This window comes from Arachis ipaensis, chromosome B6 (assembly GCF_059453495.1).
Source record: "Arachis ipaensis isolate K30076 ecotype BB chromosome B6, ASM5945349v1, whole genome shotgun sequence".
Taxonomy (NCBI): domain Eukaryota; kingdom Viridiplantae; phylum Streptophyta; class Magnoliopsida; order Fabales; family Fabaceae; genus Arachis; species Arachis ipaensis.
Window position 1 is genome coordinate 67,270,471 of NC_142441.1, and position 18,163 is coordinate 67,288,633.

Consider the following 18,163-nt stretch of genomic DNA (forward strand, 5'->3'; position numbering starts at 1 on the left):
CCAATATGACATTCAGAGTATCAATTTCAAGAACTCCCTTCTTCTGAGGCATCCCATTATTCACAGGATTCCTCTCAGAAGTGTACATGAACTGGTTATTAGCAACCATGTCAATGAGTTCTTGAGCTTCTGCAGGCGTTTTCTTTAGGTGAATGGATCCACCTGCAGAAGTATCCAATGACATCTTAACTAATTCAGACAGACCATCATAGAATATATCCAGGATGGTCCATTCTGAAAGCATGTCAGAAGGACACTTTTTGGTTAGTTGCTTGTATCTCTCCCAAGCTTCATAGAGGGATTCACCTTCTTTCTGTCTGAAGGTTTGAACATCCACTCTAAGCTTGCTCAGCTTTTGAGGAGGAAAGAACTTGGCTAAGAAAGCCTTGACCAGCTTATCCCAAGAGTTCAGGCTATCCTTAGGTTGAGAGTCCAACCATATTCTAGCTCTGTCTCTTACAGCAAAGGGGAAAAGCATGAGCCTGTAGACTTCAGGATCTACTCCATTAGTCTTAACAGTATCACAGATCTGCAAGAATTCAATTAAGAACTGAAAAGGATCTTCAGATGGAAGTCCATGAAACTTGCAGTTTTGCTGCATTAGAGAAACTAATTGAGGTTTTAGCTCAAAATTGTTTGCTCCAATGGTAGGGATGGAGATGCTTCTTCCATGTAAATTGGAATTAGGTGCAGTAAAGTCACCAAGCATCCTCCTTGCATTATTATTATTTTCGGCTGCCATCTCCTCTTCTTGTTCGAAAATTTTTGAAAGGTGCTTGCTGGATTGTTGTAATTTAGTTTTTCTTAGTTTCCTCTTCAGAGTCCTTTCAGGTTCTGGATCTGCTTCAACAAGAATATTCTTGTCCTTGCTCCTGCTCATATGAAAAAGAGAGAACAGAAAAATAATAATAGGGATCCTTTTTACCACAGTATAGAGGTCCCTGTGTGAGTAGAAGAAAAGAAGAAGAGAAAATCTGAACTCAGAGAGAGAGAGGGGGTTCGGATTTTTGGTGAGTGAGGAAGAGATGTTAGTAAATAAATAAATAAATAGAAGAGGATGAGAAGGGGAGGTTTTCGAAAATTATTTTTGAAAAATGGTTAGTGATTTTCGAAAATTAAAATTAAAATTTGAAACAATTAGTTAATTAAAAAGAATTTTTGAAAAAAGAGGAAAGATATTTTCGAAAATTAGAGAGAGAGATTTAGTTAGGTAGTTTTGAAAAAGATAAGAAACAAACAAAAAGTTAGTTAGTTAGTTGAAACAAATTTTGAAAATCAATTTTGAAAAGATAAGAAGATAAGAAGTTAGAAGGGATATTTTAAAATCAAATTTTTGAAAAAGATATGATTTTGAAAAAGATAAGATAGAAAGATATTTTTGAAAAGATATGATTGAAATTAGTTTTGAAAAAGATTTGAATTTTAAAATCACAATTAATGACTTGACTCACAAGAAATCACAAGATATGATTCTAGAACTTAAAGTTTGAATCTTTCTTAACAAGTAAGTAACAAACTTGAAATTTTTGAATCAAAACATTAATTGATGATGATATTTTCGAAAATTATGAGATAAAATTAAGAAAAGATTTTTGAAAAATATTTTTATAATTTTTGAAAATAAATAAGAAAAATGAAAAAGATTTGATTTTTGAAAAAGATTTTGAAAAAGATAAGATTTTTAAATTGGAAATTTGATTTGACTCATAAGAAACAACTAGATTTTAAAAAGTTTTGGAAAAGTCAACTCAAATTTTCGAATTTATGAGAAGAAAAAGGAGAAGATATTTTTTTTTATTTTTGAATTTTTTTATGATGAAAGAGAAAAACATGAAAATGATGCAATGCATGAAAATTTTGGATCAAAACAATGAATGCATGCAAGAATACTATGAATGTCAAGATGAACACCAAGAACACTATGAAGATCATGATGAACATCAAGAACATATTTTTGAAAAATTTTCAATGCAAAGAAAATATGCAAGACACCAAACTTAGAAATCTTTGATGCTTAGACTCTATGGATGCAAAAATGCACATGAGAAATAAGAAAAGATACAAAACAAGAAAACATCAAGAACAAACAAGAAGACTTACCAAGAACAACTTGAAGATCATGAAGAACACTATGAATGCATGAAATTTTCGAAAATTTTATGCAAACTTTAAAACATGCAATTGACACCAAACTTAGAATTGACTCAAGACTCAAACAAGAAACACAAAATATTTTTGATTTTTATGATTTTATGATTTTTTTGAATTTTTCGAAAATTATTTGAAAAAGAAAAATAAGGATTCCAAAATTTTTAATATGAATTCCAGGAATCTTGCATTTTTAGTCTAAAGCTCCAATCTGAGGGTTAGACATGGCTCAATAGCCAGTCAAGCTTTAGCATGTAAATCAGGTGGATCTGGAACAGCAATAGGTGAATTAGCAACAACTAGCTTGCTCTTGATAATATTGGGTTGGGAGTCACAGTCCAAATGAATTTAGACATGGCTTTGCAGCCAGTCAGGCTTCAACATGCTTTATGAAACACTAAAATTCATTCTTAAAAAATTTTAGAATAATTTTTGAAAACAGATGAGAAATTTTTGAAATAAATTTTTTTGAAAAATTTTTTTTTGAAATTTTTTTTTCGAATTTTTTTTTTGAAAATAAAACAAAAAGAAAATTACCTAATCTGAGCAATAAGATGAACCGTCAGTTGTCCAAACTCGAACAATCCCCGGCAACGGCGCCAAAAACTTGGTGCACAAAATTGTGATCTCAGGCAACGGCGCCAAAAACTCTGTACGCACGTCTTAATTAATCACTTTTCATTCACAACTTCGATACAACTAACCAGCAAGTGCACCGGGTCGTCCAAGTAATAAACCTTACGTGAGTAAGGGTCGATCCCATGGAGATTGTTGGTATGAAGCAAGCTATGATCATCTTGTAAATCTCAGTCAGGCGGATAATAATTGGTTATGGAGTTTTCGAAAATAAATAATGAATAGACAGAAAATAAAGATAGAAATACTTATGTATATCATTGGTGAGAGTTTCAGATAAAGGTATAGAGATGCTTTCGTCCCTCTGAACTTCTGCTTTCCTGCTGCCTTCATCCAATCAATCCTACTCCTTTCTATGGCTGGCTTTATGTAAGGACATCACCATTGTCACTGGCTACTTTTCATCCTCTGGAAAATGGTCCGATGCGCTGTCACTGCATGGCTAATCATCTGGATGCATCACCGTGGTCAATGGCTACATCCTATCCTCTTGTGAAAATGGTCCAAATGCTCTGTCACAGCACGGCTAATCATCTGAGGTTCTCGATCATACTGGAATAGGATTCACCCTCCTTTTGCGTCTGTCACTACGCCCAGCACTCGCGAGTTTGAAGTTCGTCACAGTCATTCAATTCCAGAGCCCTACTCGGAATACCACAGACAAGGTTTAGACTTTCTGGACTCTCATGAATGCCGCCATCAATCTAGCTTATACCACGAAGATTCTGATTAAGAGATCCAAGAGATAATCATTCAATCTAAGGTGGAACGGAAGTGGTTGTCAGGCACGCGTTCGTGGGAGAATGATGATGATTGTCACGTTCATCACATTCATGTTGAAGTGCGAATGAATATCTTAGAAGCGGAATAAGTTGAATTGAATAGAAAAACAGTAGTAATTTGCATTAATTCATGAGGAACAGCAGAGCTCCACACCTTAATCTATGGAGTGTAGAAACTCTACCATTTGAAAATACATAAGTGAAAGGTTCAGGCATGGCCAAATGGCCAACCCCCATGATCTAAGAACTAAACGTCCCAAGATGTCTAATACAATAGTAAAAAGTCCTATTTATACTAAACTAGCTACTAGGGTTTACAGAAGTAAGTAATTGATGTATAAATTCACTTCCGGGGCCCACTTGGTGTGTGCTTGGACTGAGCTTTAGCTTTCCACGTGCAGAGGCTTCTTTTGGAGTTGAACGCCAAGTTGTAACATGTTTTTGGCATTCAACTCTGGTTCGTGACGTGTTTCTGGCGTTTAACTCCAGACAGCAGCGTAGCACTGGCGTTCAACGCCCTTTTGCGTCGTCTAAACTCGGCCAAAGTATGGACTATTATATATTTCTGGAAAGCCCTGGATGTCTACTTTTTAACGCAATTGGAAGCGTGCCATTTTGAGTTCTGTAGCTCTAGAAAACCCATTTTGAGTGCAGGGAGGTCAGAATCCAACAGCATCAGTAGTCCTTCTTCAACCTCTGAATCTGATTTTTGCTCAAGTCCCTCAATTTCAGCCAGAAAATACCTGAAATCACAGAAAAACACACAAACTCATAGTAAAGTCCAAAAATTTGAATTTAACATAAAAACTAATAAAAACATCCCTAAAAGTAACTAGATTCTACTAAAAACATACTAAAAACAATGCCAAAAAGCGTATAAATTATCCGCTCATCATGGTGTCCAGCACCTCTTTGGGTTGCTAAATGTCCTGTCATAGAGCTACTCTTGAAAGTGAGTTTTCAATCGATAATCCCGAGTTAGTTAACCCAAGTTACCGGGTGATGAAGCACCCCTCGGATTTACTAGCTCAAGTATGTCCCTTAACATCAATCACCACAGACACATATCCAAATTTTGTCATTGATGCCTAGCTTTTCATTTTGTGTTCTCTGTTTTCTTTATTCAAGATTTCTAACTTCTTGGGTCTTGTAGCTTTCAACTAACTAGCCTTGTGTAAGCAAGCATCCTTTTGATTCCTTGAGCCTTGATTCATTCTCAATGAAAGCATGTATATTGACACTTTTGTAGGACAACTTTATTTTCTTTAGGCTAGATTTCTCTCTGTTTTTGCTCAACTGCATCTTTTATTCCATTATCTAGCAAAAGGGCTTAAAGCAAGCAAACATTCCAAGCATATGCGGATACATGATGTAAACATGCAAATGCATATTATAGACATTAAAGTGCATAAAAGACTCCTAGAAGGTATATCATGTTTCAGACATACATCTTTATTTATTAAAATACTAAAAGAACTTCACCACCTTTAAGTTTTGGGTTCCTTTCCTTTGCTTGATTCTCCTTGTTTTCCTTTGCCCTTTGGATCTTCTTTCTTCTTCCTTCTTACTTCTCCTTGTTGTTTTGTTGTTGGGTCCTCCTCTATTTTCTTCCATATCCCTGAGCTTATCATCCTATCCTTTAGCCTTTGAGCATTAAATTGCACCCTTGCAATTTCCTGTTCTTCTAATACCTTGTGTGCTTCATTGAATTTTTGGATTTGTGGGTTGAGCACTGGGAGCGTTCCACAAATGTAGCTGAGTTTTTCTTGGGTGCATATATCATAATCAATCCTGTCTCTGTGTCTAGCTTCTTTGAACATCCTGTTCTCATTGTAGTCTCTTTGCAAGGCGTCTTGCATTCTTTCCATCCTAAGGAGGAGCTCCCTTTGCTGAGCTTGTTCTTTCCTTAGTTGAGCTTGTTCTTGTATTACTTTCTCCATATATCTTTCATGTTCAGCAGCTGAGTTGTTGATGATTTCATACATCTTGTCATATTGTTCTTGTTGTCGTTCCATCATGTGTGTTTGATATTCACTTTGCTGACTCATCCATTGAACTTGAACTTCTCTTTGCTGATTCATTGCTTGCCAAAGGTCCCTTTGTTGTTGAGCTTGTTCCTCTCGGCTTCTTTGAATTTGTGCATATTGCCCAGAGATTCCTTCCAAAGCGGCTTGGAGTTGATTCATGTTTAAGGCACTTGATTCTTCCATTTCTTCATGCTCTTCCTCTTGTCTCTCTCCTTTCCTTTTCTTTCTTTTTGCTAGAGGTTGCCTTTCCAATTGGATTGTGGTGACGTACTCCAATCTCTTCTTGGTGATGGGCTTCTCTACGGACACTATGTCTGTTTCTTCAAACTCTTCAAGAGGTACCCCAGCTTCTTCACATAGGCGTAAGATGGTACTAGGATATCCTAGCCAACTATCTTGTTTGACATTTTCAGCTGTGTCAATGATGTTTTTAGCTATGATTTCTCCCACATTGATCTCCCATCCTTTCATTATGCAGTGGATCATTATTGCTCTGTTTATTGTCACCTCTGAATTGTTTGAGGTAGGGATTAATGATCTTCTCACTATGTCATGCCATCCTTTTGCTTGAGGTATGAGGTCACCTCTTCTAAGTTTGAGTGGTTGTCCTTGTGAATCCAACACCCAATTCGTGCCTACTTTGCATAGATCACTTAGCACATCCACACATCTTTGGTCATATTTAACCCTCTCCTCATAGCTAGGTTGCTTAAACCGTTTTGGCTTGATCATTAGCACCCTATTGACGGTGTCTGGGCTGAAGTGGACCACCACTCCTCTTACATAGCTCAAATATGGTTCTTCATCATCAGCTTTCTTTATGACATTGGCATAGAACTCATGAATGAGAGGCATGCTTACAACTTGAGGTTGATTACAGAGAAGCTCCCATCCCCTTTTTCTAATTACTTTTTCTATCTCAGGGTACTCCTCCTTTCTTAGCTTGAAAGGTACCTCCGGAATAATGTCTTTGCTTATCATCCAATAGAAGATGCGCTCATGGTTTTTGGATTTGAACCTTCTCTCACCAAATGTGATCTCCTCTTGCATGGGTTGCTTGCCTTTCCCTTTCTTAGCTCCTGAGGATGAGGCCATTGAATTCCAAGTGAGATGGCTGAATTGTCCGCACCAAACTTAGAGGAATACTTATCCTTAGGCATACAAGAATTGGAAGTGAGAGGTGCTTAGAAGAATAGGCTTATGAGGTAAGGAATGAAGGCTTGAAAATGATTATGAAGGGGATGAGGAATGGAGGTGGTTCGGTGGTCTATATATAGGTGTGAAGGCAAGGTGAGTGCAAATGTTCTTGTTGGGGGGGGGGGGCACGGTATTCTTTAAGAAGTGGATGAATTGCCTTAATGGTTTGATTGTGTTATGGGAAGTATGAATCTTCTAGCTAATGCATGTTGAGTTATTCTTTCCAATGCACAAAATTCAAGGCTCATGTGACTTCCTTTTCCTTGTGTGTGTATCCGTGACTCCTCTTCCAAGATTTTCCATCACTTCTTTCTTTCATTTCCCTGCAACAAAATTCCAAAACCTTGAGATTCTTGAAGTGTCTTAACTAATGCTAACAAATTATGATGATATACTAATATAAACTTGACTATAACAAAAATTAAAATCAAAGGATTGCTTTCATATGCTAAAAAAAAACTATACTTTCTCTTTTTTCTGGCATTATTTATGTATGTGAGGACACCAAACTTAGTTTGTGACTAAGTGTTATAATAAGGTTAAAATTTACCATTTGCTTCAAAGTTAGCCACACCAAACTTAGTGTCCTACATACACTACATGCTAATTCAACCCCCGCCCTTTTTTTTAAATTGTATATGATGCAATCTCTCATTGTTGACTACTAAAGTATAAAAATAAAAGAAAACTCCTGTGCATGGGTTGCCTCCCATGAAGCGCTTGTTTAGTGTCCTTAGCTTGACATTGCAGCTCCTCTGCTCATGTTAACAAGTGCACACTTTCTTCCTTGCTCCAAGGGCCACCAAGATAAAGTTTCACCCTATGTCCATTGACTGTGAAGGTCTGTTTTGAAGTTTCATCAAGTAACTCCACATAGCCATGAGGGGATACTTTGGTGATGGTGTATGGACCAGTCTATCTAGATCTCAACTTCCCAGGGAAAATCTTCAGTCTTGAGTTGAATAGCAACACCCTTTGGCCTGGTTCGAATGTTCTTGGGGAGATCCTCTTGTCATGCCACATTTTTGCTCTTTCCTTGTATATTCTGGCATTTTCATATGCTTCTAGTCTGAACTCCTCCAATTCATTGAGCTGTAGTAACCTCTTTTCTTCTGCTGCTTGAGAATCTAAGTTCAAGAGTTTAGTGGCCCAAAAGGCCTTGTGTTCAAGCTCCACAGGGAGATGGCATGTTTTCCCATACACTAGATGAAATGGAGATTTTCCTATGGGCATTTTGAATGCTGTCCTGTATGTCCAAAGTGCATCATCCAGCTTCCTAACCCAATCCTTTCTTGTTGCTCCCACAGTTTTCTCCAAAATTCTCTTTAGCTCTCTGTTTGCGAGTTCAGCTTGTCCATTTGTTTGTGGGTGATAGGGTGTGGCCACTTTATGAGTAACTCTATATTTATGGAGAAGAGAATTTAGTTGCTTGTTGCAGAAGTGGCTTCCCCCATCACTTATAAGTCCCTTAGGCACTCCAAACCTAGTGAAGATGTTCCTCCTTAGAAATTGCAATACCACATTAGCATCACATGTAGTGGTGGCTATTGCCTCTACCCATTTTGAAACATACTCCACTGCCACCAAGATGTATTTGAATGTGTAGGATGGAGGAAAGGGTCCCATGAAGTCTATTCCCCATAAGTCAAAAAGTTCCACTTCCAAAATGAACTTCTGAGGCATCTCATTTTTCTTTGTCAGCCCTCCTGTTCTTTGGCATTCATTGCAGTGACTCACAAATTCTCTAGCATCCTTGAAGATAGAAGGCCAATAGAACCCACTTTGGAGGACCTTTGCAGCAGTCCTTTCGGCTCCAAAATGTCCACCATAGCTTGAATTGTGACAATGTTATAATATGTCTTTCATTTCAACCTCAGGTACACATCTTCTAATCATTCCATCTGGGCATCTTTTGAATAGAAAGGGCTTATCCCACAAGAATAACTTAGCCTCATGTAGCAGCTTCTTGATTTGTTACCTTGTGTATTCTTATGGGATACTCCTTCCTGGTTTGTAGTTGGCCATGTCCGCAAACCAAGGAGTCTGCTGAATCTGCAAGAGGTATTCATCTGGAAAGTTCTCATTCACTGGTTGGGAGGTGTCTTGATTCGTTCCTTGTGGCAACCTTGATAGATAGTCCGCAACTTGATTCTCACTGCTTTTTTTGTCCTTGATCTCAATGTCAAATTCTTGTAGAAGTAATATCCATCTGATTAGCCTTGGTTTGGCATCCTGTTTTGACATTAAATACTTGAGAGCAGCATGATCAATATAAACTAAGATTTTGGATCCAATCAAATATTGCCTAAACTTGTCAAAAGCATACACCACAGCTAGTAACTCTTTCTCTGTTGTGGTATAATTTTTTTGAGCTTCATTCAATACTTTGCTTGCATAGTAGATGACATGGTGCTTCTTGTCCTTCCTCTACCCCAGCACAGCACCAATTGCAAAGTCACTTGCATCACACATCAGTTCAAAGGGCAATCCCCAAATTGGGGGTGTGATGATTGGTGCTGTGGTGAGCTTAGCTTTTAGAGTCTCAAAGGCCTGCTTACATTCATCATCAAAGGAAAAAGGGTTGCTCACCACAAGCAAGTTGCTTAGTGGTTTAGCTATTTTGGAAAAATCTTTGATGAATCGTCTGTAGAACCCAGCATGGCCCAAGAAACTTCTAACAGCTTTTACACTTGTTGGTGGTGGAAGTTTTTCTATAATCTCTACTTTTGCCTTGTCCACCTCTATACCCTTTTTTGAAATTTTGTGTCCAAGAACAATTTCCTCGGGTACCATAAAATGGCATTTCTCCCAATTTAAAATCAAATTGGTTTCTTAGCACCTTTTTAAGACTAGGGTAAGATGGTGCAAGCATGTATTGAAAGAATCACCAAAAACAGAGAAGTCGTCCATAAAAACTTCAATAAATTTTTCTACCATGTCTGAGAAGATGGATAGCATGCACCTCTGAAAGGTAGCTGGGGCATTACACAACCCGAATGGCATTCTCCTGTAAGCAAAAACTCCAGAAGGGAAAGTGAAGGAGGTCTTCTTTTGATCCATGGGGTCAACCACTATTTGATTGTACCCAAAATATCCATCAAGGAAGCAGTAATAAGCGTGGCCAGCTAGCCTTTCCAGCATCTGGTCAATGAAAGGGAGGGGGAAATGGTCTTTTCGTGTGGCATCATTCAACCTCCTATAATCAATGCACATCCTCCATCCAGTCACTGTTCTTGTTGGAATAAGCTCATTCTTCTCATTGACAATGACAGTCATCCCACCTTTCTTTGGTACTACTTGAACTGGGCTAACCCATGGACTATCAGAGATAGGGTAGATGATCCCAGCTTTACATAGCTTCAGTACTTCCTTTTGAACCACCTCCTTCATTGTGGGATTCAATCTTCTCTGAGGTTGTACCACTGGTTTAGAATTTTCCTCCAAGAGAATTTTGTGTATACATATGGCAGGACTTATACCCTTCAAGTCATCAATGGTCCATCCCAATGCATCTTTGTGAGCTTTTAACACCACAAGATGTTTTTTCTCTTCCTCTGCGCTCAATGTAGAGTTGATGATCACTGGGAGGCTGTCTTTTTCACCAAGGAATGCATATTTAAGATGAGGGGGTAATGGTTTCAACTCTTGTTATGGCACCTCTTCTTTCTTGGTTTCACTTGGTTTCTCTGGTGCTTCCAATTTGTTCTCTTCTTGTTCTTGGATGTCATGGATTTCCTCCTGTTTCGCTTGATGGCTTGTTTCAAATACTTCTTCAACCAAAGAATCCACCACATCAACCCTCATGCAACTCTCTTTCTCAACGGGGTATTGCATTGCCTTGAAGACATTTATGGTCATTTGCTCATCATGTACTCTGAAGATCATCTCTCCCTTTTCTACATCAATGATTGTTCTAGCTGTAGCCAAAAATGGTCTACCAAGGATAACTGAGTTACTCCCCTCTTCATTCATATCTAGGACCACAAAATCGACTGGGAATATAAAATTCCCCACTTTCACCAAGAGGTTCTCAACTATACCATTTGGTATCTTGATAGATCTGTCAGCAAGTTGGAGAGACATCCTAGTGGGTTTCAGCTCTTCTATCATCATCTTCTTCAGCATGGTAAGAGGCATTAAGTTAATGCTTGCTCCCAGGTCACAGAGTGATTTGTCAATGGCTATATTCCCAATTGTGCATGGTATGAGGAAGCTGCCTGGATCCTTGAGTTTTGGTGGCAGTCCCCTCTGAATAATAGCACTACACTCTTGAGTGAGAATCACTGTTTCTTTTTCTTGCCAACTTCTTTTCTTGGTGATTAATTCTTTAAGAAACTTTGCATATAATGGCATTTGTTCTAAAGCTTCTGTCAATGGAATGTTGATTTCAAGTTTCTTAAAGATTTCCAAGAACCTTGGAAATTGTTGATCCTTCGTTCCTTTGTGTACCCTGGTTGGGTATGGGAGCTTGGGTACATAGGCTTTAACTCTTTCATTCTTGCTCTCCTGTTGTGGCTTGACATCATCCTTGTTATTGGGGTGGCTATCTTGAGTGTGTGTCTTGCTTTGTGGATTTTCATCTTCTTTGCTTTTTTGAAGTGTTGATGCCTTTTCTTCATCTTGCGTGTCCACTGTGTCTTGCTCCTTGAGTTTTGTTGCTTCCTTGTTGGAACTTTCTCCGATTACTTTGCCACTTCTCAACTGCAGAGCTTTACATTCTTTGCTTGGGTTGGGTATTGTATCATTTGGGAGGACGTTAGTTGGCCGTTCATCTTGTTTGGCCAATTGTCCCACTTGCCGTTCAAGGTTCTTCATGGTAACTTCATATCTCTCTTGCCCTTTAATCATGGTTTGAGTGGACTGAGCAATTGTTTGTAGGGCTGCCTCAAGACTTGAAATCCTATTTTCATGATGGTCAATTGGCGGTATGATGGGGGTGGATTGTTGTTGCTGGAAGTTATTTGAAGGGCTGGTGTGGAAGTTTTGTGGGTTGGATGTTGGTGCGTGAAAGTTATTTTGATGAGCTTGTGAGTTGTTGTGGGGTGGTTGATATGTGTTTTGTGATTTTTTGTATTGGTTAGTGCTGTTAGATGAGTGATTTTGGTTGTGTGTGTTGCGGGGGTGGTTGGAGTTGTTGTTCTTCTGCCATTGATTTTGATTATCACCCCATCTCAGGTTGGGGTGGTTCCTCCAGGATGAGTTGTATGTGTCACCATGGAAGTCATTTTGAGAAGAATTTGAGGCATTTTGTATGTATTGAACCTGTTCTTGTTGCTGCTCAACATGGCTCGCTTCATTTTGACCCCATTCATTTGAAGGTTGATTTGTTGTGTTCACTGAAGCTATTTGGAGGCTATCTATTCTCTTAGCCATCATCTCCATTTGTTGCTGGATTTGTTGGTGCATCAACTTGTTCTTTTCCAAGATTGTGTCCACTCCTTCTAGTTCCAATACACCCTTCTTTTGACTAGGTTGGCATTGCCTCTGATGAGCAAAGAAGTATTGGTTATTAGTTACCATGTCTATGAGATTCTGAGCTTCTTCGGCTGTATTCATCAATTGTAGCGAGCCTCCTGCAGAGTAATCCAAAGACTCTTGAGATCTTTGAGTCAACCCTTCATAGAAATTTTGAAGTTTATCCCATTCACTGAACATCTCAGGTGGACATTTTCTAATCAGAGCTTTGTATCTTTCCCATGCCTCATACAACGATTCCCCATCCATTTGAGTGAACGTTTGCACCTCTATTTTCAACCTGATGATCCTCTGAGGCGGATAGAACTTGGATAGGAATTTATTCACCAGATCGTCCCAATTGTTGATACTTTCTTTGGAAATATCTCCAGCTATTGAAATGCCTTATCCCTCAAAGAAAATGGGAATAATAGCAGCTTGTAAACATCTGGATGCACACCATTTGTCTTGACAGTTTCACATATTCTTAGGAAGACAGATAGGTGTTGATTTGGATCCTCAAGGGGGCCTCCTCCATAGGAACAATTGTTTTGCACGAGAGTGATGAGCTGAGGCTTCAATTCAAAATTATTTGCATGAATATTGGGAGCGAGTATACTGCTCCCACAATGTATTGGATTTGGGAGAGTGTAAGAAGCTAGAACTCTCCTTTGAGGTGGGTTGTTATTGTTGGCAACACTACAAGAAAAATACCCATTCAGCTACACTTATTTTTCAGTGTTGCCTTTTTATAAGAGAAAAGGAAACACAATTCTGGCATCATTTAAAAAGTGTAGCCTTAGGTATTATAGAAATCACTTATAAAGCGTAGCCGTATGTTGATATCTATGAGTTCACTTTTTGTATTAAAGAGAGTGCTTTTAAAGGGTAGCCTATTTATTAAGTTTTGGGTGCACTTTAAAAGTGATGCCTAATGTATCTAAAGCCAAAAGCTTACACTTGATAAATTTTTTTCCTCACTTTCTCAAAAGCAAACTCACACACTTAGTCAAATTTTTGTCCCTTCAAAACTCACACTTAATAGCCTTCGGAAACCCTCTCACCATCAAAGATGTAAGATCCAAAATTTTCGAAAAATATTACTGAGTTAATTTCAACTTATATATTCATTAAAAATTTTATTTTTAGAAATTATTTTATTAAAAGTAATTAAATCAAGTTTTGATAATTAAATTGGAAATTTTACTTAATCTTATAATTATTGAATAATTTTATATATTTAAATTATACAACTTAATAGTTGTAAAAGAATAAAAATTTTATACGATTTAGTTAAAAAATTGAGATTTTGAAATTTAATACTTTGATTTTTATAAACAAAAAATAAATTATATTTCTAATTTTAAAATTAGAATATTTGATTAAAAATTGATTAGTAAATTGATAATTAAGTAGTATTTTTAAAATAATTTTAAAAGAGCAAATTAGATTTCAATTTTTTATAATATACTTTAATTTTATTAAAATTGACCAAATCTCAATTTACCCAAAATTTTTAATTTCACTTTTGTCCCAAATTATATCCTAATTCCTAAATTAATCCCCAAAAAGCCCTAACCCCTTCTAACCTAGCCACCGCCAATGTTTCCCTTATCTGACCAATACACAGCAGCAGTTTTCCTTTCTTCCTAATTCAACCTAAGACACAGCAGCAGTAAAAGGAAAAGAGGGAAAAAGGATAGCGGAGAGAAAGAGAGAACCGAGGGGGAAGAAGAGAAGAGGAAGGTTGCGCAGGCGCCACTGGCCATCGCCGCTTCGTTGTCGTCGTCCTTGCGAGCCGCCACCGCCGGCCTGGAGCCCGCCGCTCGTGTCTCGCCGCGGGACTTGGTGCTGTCACTGCCATCGCGTCGTTTGGAGAGGAAGAGTCATGCCTGAGAGAGGGAGAATCAGGAGGAGCGTCGCACAGGAGGGAGGTGACGCCTTGTTGTCGCGGTGCTTCCATGGCCACCGACGCGCCGCTGCACTTCATGGTAACCGCCGAAGCCTTCGTCACCACAGACACAGTCAACGCTGATTAGGGCAGAGGAGAGTGGAAAGCATGAGAGATACACGGAAGACAGAGGAGCAGAAACGCGACAAGGGGGAGAAGGGCGAGGTCTGCTCTCATGCCGTCCTGCTCCGCCACCGCTGCTGCCATCGATTAGATTGAATTTGTATGCTCTGCTTTATCACCGCTATGGTTTCCATATTCTGATTCTAATTCTAGTCCTTACTTTATCTTGAATCCCTAGGGTTGTAATTTCTTTTAATTCCTATCCAATTTGAATATTCTGTTTTGCTGCAACCATGGCCACTACTGTGAGGACTAATGTGAGGACTAACATTATCGCTATATGGTTTTTTATTTTCTGTTTATAACTTACTTCAATTTCTCTTGGTTTACAGTCACTAAGAAAAATGAACCACCCAAATATTGTGAAGCTAAAGGAAGTTATTCGAGAAAGTGACATTCTGTACTTTGTTTTTGAGTACATGGTGGGTGGCCAGTTCTTCATTAGATGTGGTCTGCATCATCTTGTGCAAAGTCCAGTAATTGATGTTTCAATTTTTTGGGTGATTTAGGAATGCAACCTGTACCAACTTATGAAAGACAGGGAGAAGATGTTTTCTGAGGGTGAAGTTAGGAATTGGTGTTTTCAAGTTTTCCAAGGTCTTGCATATATGCACCAGTGGGGATACTTCCACCGTTATCTGAAGCCTGGTACGTTTATCATTGCATCCGAATCCTTTGTTAAATGTGCTATATGATAAAATAGAGAACATGCTTTTTGAGTATGTTAGCTTTTTTTTTTTCAAACTTCTCAAGAATTACCTAGCTTTTTCTATCAATTATGAATCATTTAGGTTGACATTTTAATGAAGTTGTTATTGTGCAGCAAATGGAGATTTATACTATGGTCTATTCTGATTTTGGCCTAGCACGTGAGATCAGTTCACAATCACCCTACACTGAGTATGTCTCCACACGGTGGTAAGTGCTTTCAACTTTTGTATGTAAATTGTTCAGTTGTGTATTGTGCAGTTTATAAGTTGTACGCTGGCTTCTGTTAGGTATCGTGCTCCTGAAGTGCTACTTCAATCTTATCTGTATAGCTCCAAAGTTGGTAAGTATATGCTTTAAACAGCGATAATGATCAAATTAATACTGTTTGGAGTGATGATAAGTACCATTTTATTTACTGAATTTTCTGTCACTCATTTAGACATGTGGGCAATGGGTGCTATAATGGCTGAACTGTTCTCTCTTCGTCCTCTTTTCCCTGGTGCCAGGTAGTCTCTCTCTCTCTCTCTCTCTCTCTCTCTCTCTCTCTCTCTCTCTCTCTCTCTCTCTCTCAAATACGATCTTCCGTCGAAGATCTTATGTCGTGTTATCAATGTTAAGTGTCTGGTAATGTTTATCTTTTTTTGGTTCCTTATGTTGTGTTATGTGTTCTTGATTGGTAATGTTTATCTAATAATTCTCAGTCCTGGTTTTTGTGAATCTACTTCAAGTTTCAAATGGCACTTTCAAACATGTGCTACTGACCAATTTCAATATGATAATGCCTGAATTCAAAAGGAAAAGAAAGAAAATAGAAAACAAGTACTTTAGTAGCACAAAGAGTCAACTTTGAAAGTTTGACACATTGTAATTTGATCTTATATATTGATGGGTAAATTACTTTAATTAGCAAGAATCTCTAATCCACAAATGTTTGTGTTTTGGCTGCTGGAATCAGACTATTTCGTGAACAGTATTGTATGACAAGAAGACTAGAACTAATTTGCTTCAATGGCCAGTGGAAGAAATAGAGAGCTTGAGACTTAGCAGTGATGAATTTAAGGAATTATTGGTTAAACCTGGCATAGTAGTGCCATTACACATTGGCCCTGCAACACAGGATTTTTCCATAGTTATTGGTTGCATTGTTACAACTTGTATCTCACAGTAATCATGGTTTTACTTTACACTTTCCTGATTTTTATTTATTTATTTATTTTTTGTTGTTCAGTTGGACATATTTTTTGGACCATTTGGCATTTTGGCTATTGCAAATGACCAACTTTCTGAACTAACACCAATTTATTTCTGTCTTTTAAATTATGGAAATGGAACCTCAACTACTACAACTATTACTACTTCTACTTCTACTTCCTTCTGTGTTGATGAAACTAGGTACTATTAACTAATGAATCATCATCATTCATATTTGTTTCTTCCTTTATTAGGAGAAAGTGACAAAATATATGAGTTGTTGGATAATAATGCAGGTCATCAAAGGCACCTGATGTATCAAAGCTAGTTTTCGGAAGCAAATTGCCTATTCTAAGTGATGAAAAACTATCATTGAAGGTATTGGTAAGTAGTGTCAATTAACCTATTTGGTCTCACGTGACTTGATTCACGAGATAATATTAAAATTGGATTATCAAAAATCACACATAAGTCGATATGGTTCATTAAACTGATTAAAGATTCAATACTTTCAATTTAGTTCTTGAAAGATATCACTATGTGTCAAGTTGGTAAGTTAACTTTACTACTATGTCACTAATGATCGCTGACATATGGAGACACCTGCACTCTTTTCTTTGAAGGCATGTTAAGCATATCATCTAATTAACTTGTGGCAATGACTTTTCAGCTTTCCGAGGCAAAAAAACGAGAGCGGGCCTTTACGAATAGAGGACGCCGGAATCAGTTGCGCTCAATGGGAGAAGCCAAGAATTTGCTTCAATATATGTTCAATTCAGTCGCAGATGTTAGGTGCTCTATTTGACATCAATTTGTTTTTTTCTCTTCTATCAGAAGATTAATAACTTTTATTAGAAGATACTTATGTAGAATACAATATTTTGGTTTTTTATAGTTTATTAGTAGTAAATTCTAAGTGGTCTAATGTATATTTTGATATGGGTATATTTAATTTAGTGTGAGATGTATGAATACTCATTTATGATCATCCCAATATTTTTAGTTTATTATAAATATATTTTGTTAAAGGATATTTTTTATTATTTAAAGAATATTGTATGGTATTATTATGTATTTATTTTTATTTTATAATTTTTGACTAATTTAATTAAAAAAATAGGATTATATATATAATCATATTACTAAATATTAGGTTTTAAAAAAAATTATTAGAATATATATATATATAGAAAATAAAAAAAAAACAATGAGGGACCTAAGGCTACACTTATATACAGTAGCTATAGTATACAAAAAAAAAAAAAAAAAAGAGGGACTTAAAGCTACACTTATAAAAAGTAGCTATGGTATACAATGTGGCTACGCTTTACAAATGATGCAGTAGCGTTGAAAAGCGTAGCCTATTCTGAAAAAATGAAAGCTGAAAAGCGTAGCCTTTGGTCCTGGACAGCATCACTTGAAAAGCGTAGCCTATTTCCAAACGCCAAAAGCGTAGCCTTTGGTGCAGAAAAGCGTAGCCTTTGAGAATAGGCAACGGCCGAATAGGAATCACCCCAAAAAGCGTAGCCGTATCCCAAAAAGCATAGCCGTAGCCTAAGGCATCATTTTTTTCACTTTTGGCTACACTTTTCAAGTGTACCTGAATGGGTGTTTTTCTTGTAGTGCAACTCCCTCAGCAGGGTTATGTGAGTTGCCCTCCATGACCTGGTCTTCTCCTGCTGAATCCTTTTCACCAATTATCCCTTTTCCTGTTGCTTCTCTTCTTAACCTTCGGAGGGTTCTCTCGTCTCCAGGATCAAGTCTCCTTGCCCCTGACATACACAAACACACAAACCAACAACACAAATGAAACACTCTATTGCTAGAGTGAAGTTTAGTTAGCAAAACAAAATATCAAACAGTTAGTGGGCTTTAACAAAGAAAAGAAAAATGCTTAATCTAAACTACCATTCACTTAATCATTGTTAATCTTTGCCAATCCC

The 18,163-nt window shown here is 37.5% G+C and overlaps 1 protein-coding gene, 1 non-coding gene and 1 pseudogene across 2 annotated transcripts; all 3 read left to right on the forward strand.

Moving 5' to 3' along the window:
- The first annotated feature begins 238 nt into the window (after positions 1-238).
- LOC148561161 (small nucleolar RNA R71) lies at positions 239-346 on the forward strand. Its single transcript, XR_015887160.1, has one exon. It is a non-coding gene; the product is annotated as a small nucleolar RNA R71 (small nucleolar RNA).
- Positions 347-13,846: 13,500 nt separating this feature from the next.
- On the forward strand, positions 13,847-14,283 carry LOC148561162 (uncharacterized; annotated as a pseudogene).
- Positions 14,284-15,144: 861 nt separating this feature from the next.
- On the forward strand, positions 15,145-17,025 carry LOC107648208 (cyclin-dependent kinase F-4-like). The gene is made up of 5 exons (XM_088492048.1): positions 15,145-15,236; positions 15,317-15,369; positions 15,469-15,535; positions 16,517-16,604; positions 16,891-17,025. The coding sequence occupies exons 1-5, from the start codon at positions 15,145-15,147 to the stop codon at positions 17,023-17,025; spliced, it is 435 nt and encodes a 144-aa protein (XP_088348174.1).
- The last annotated feature ends 1,138 nt before the right edge of the window (positions 17,026-18,163 follow it).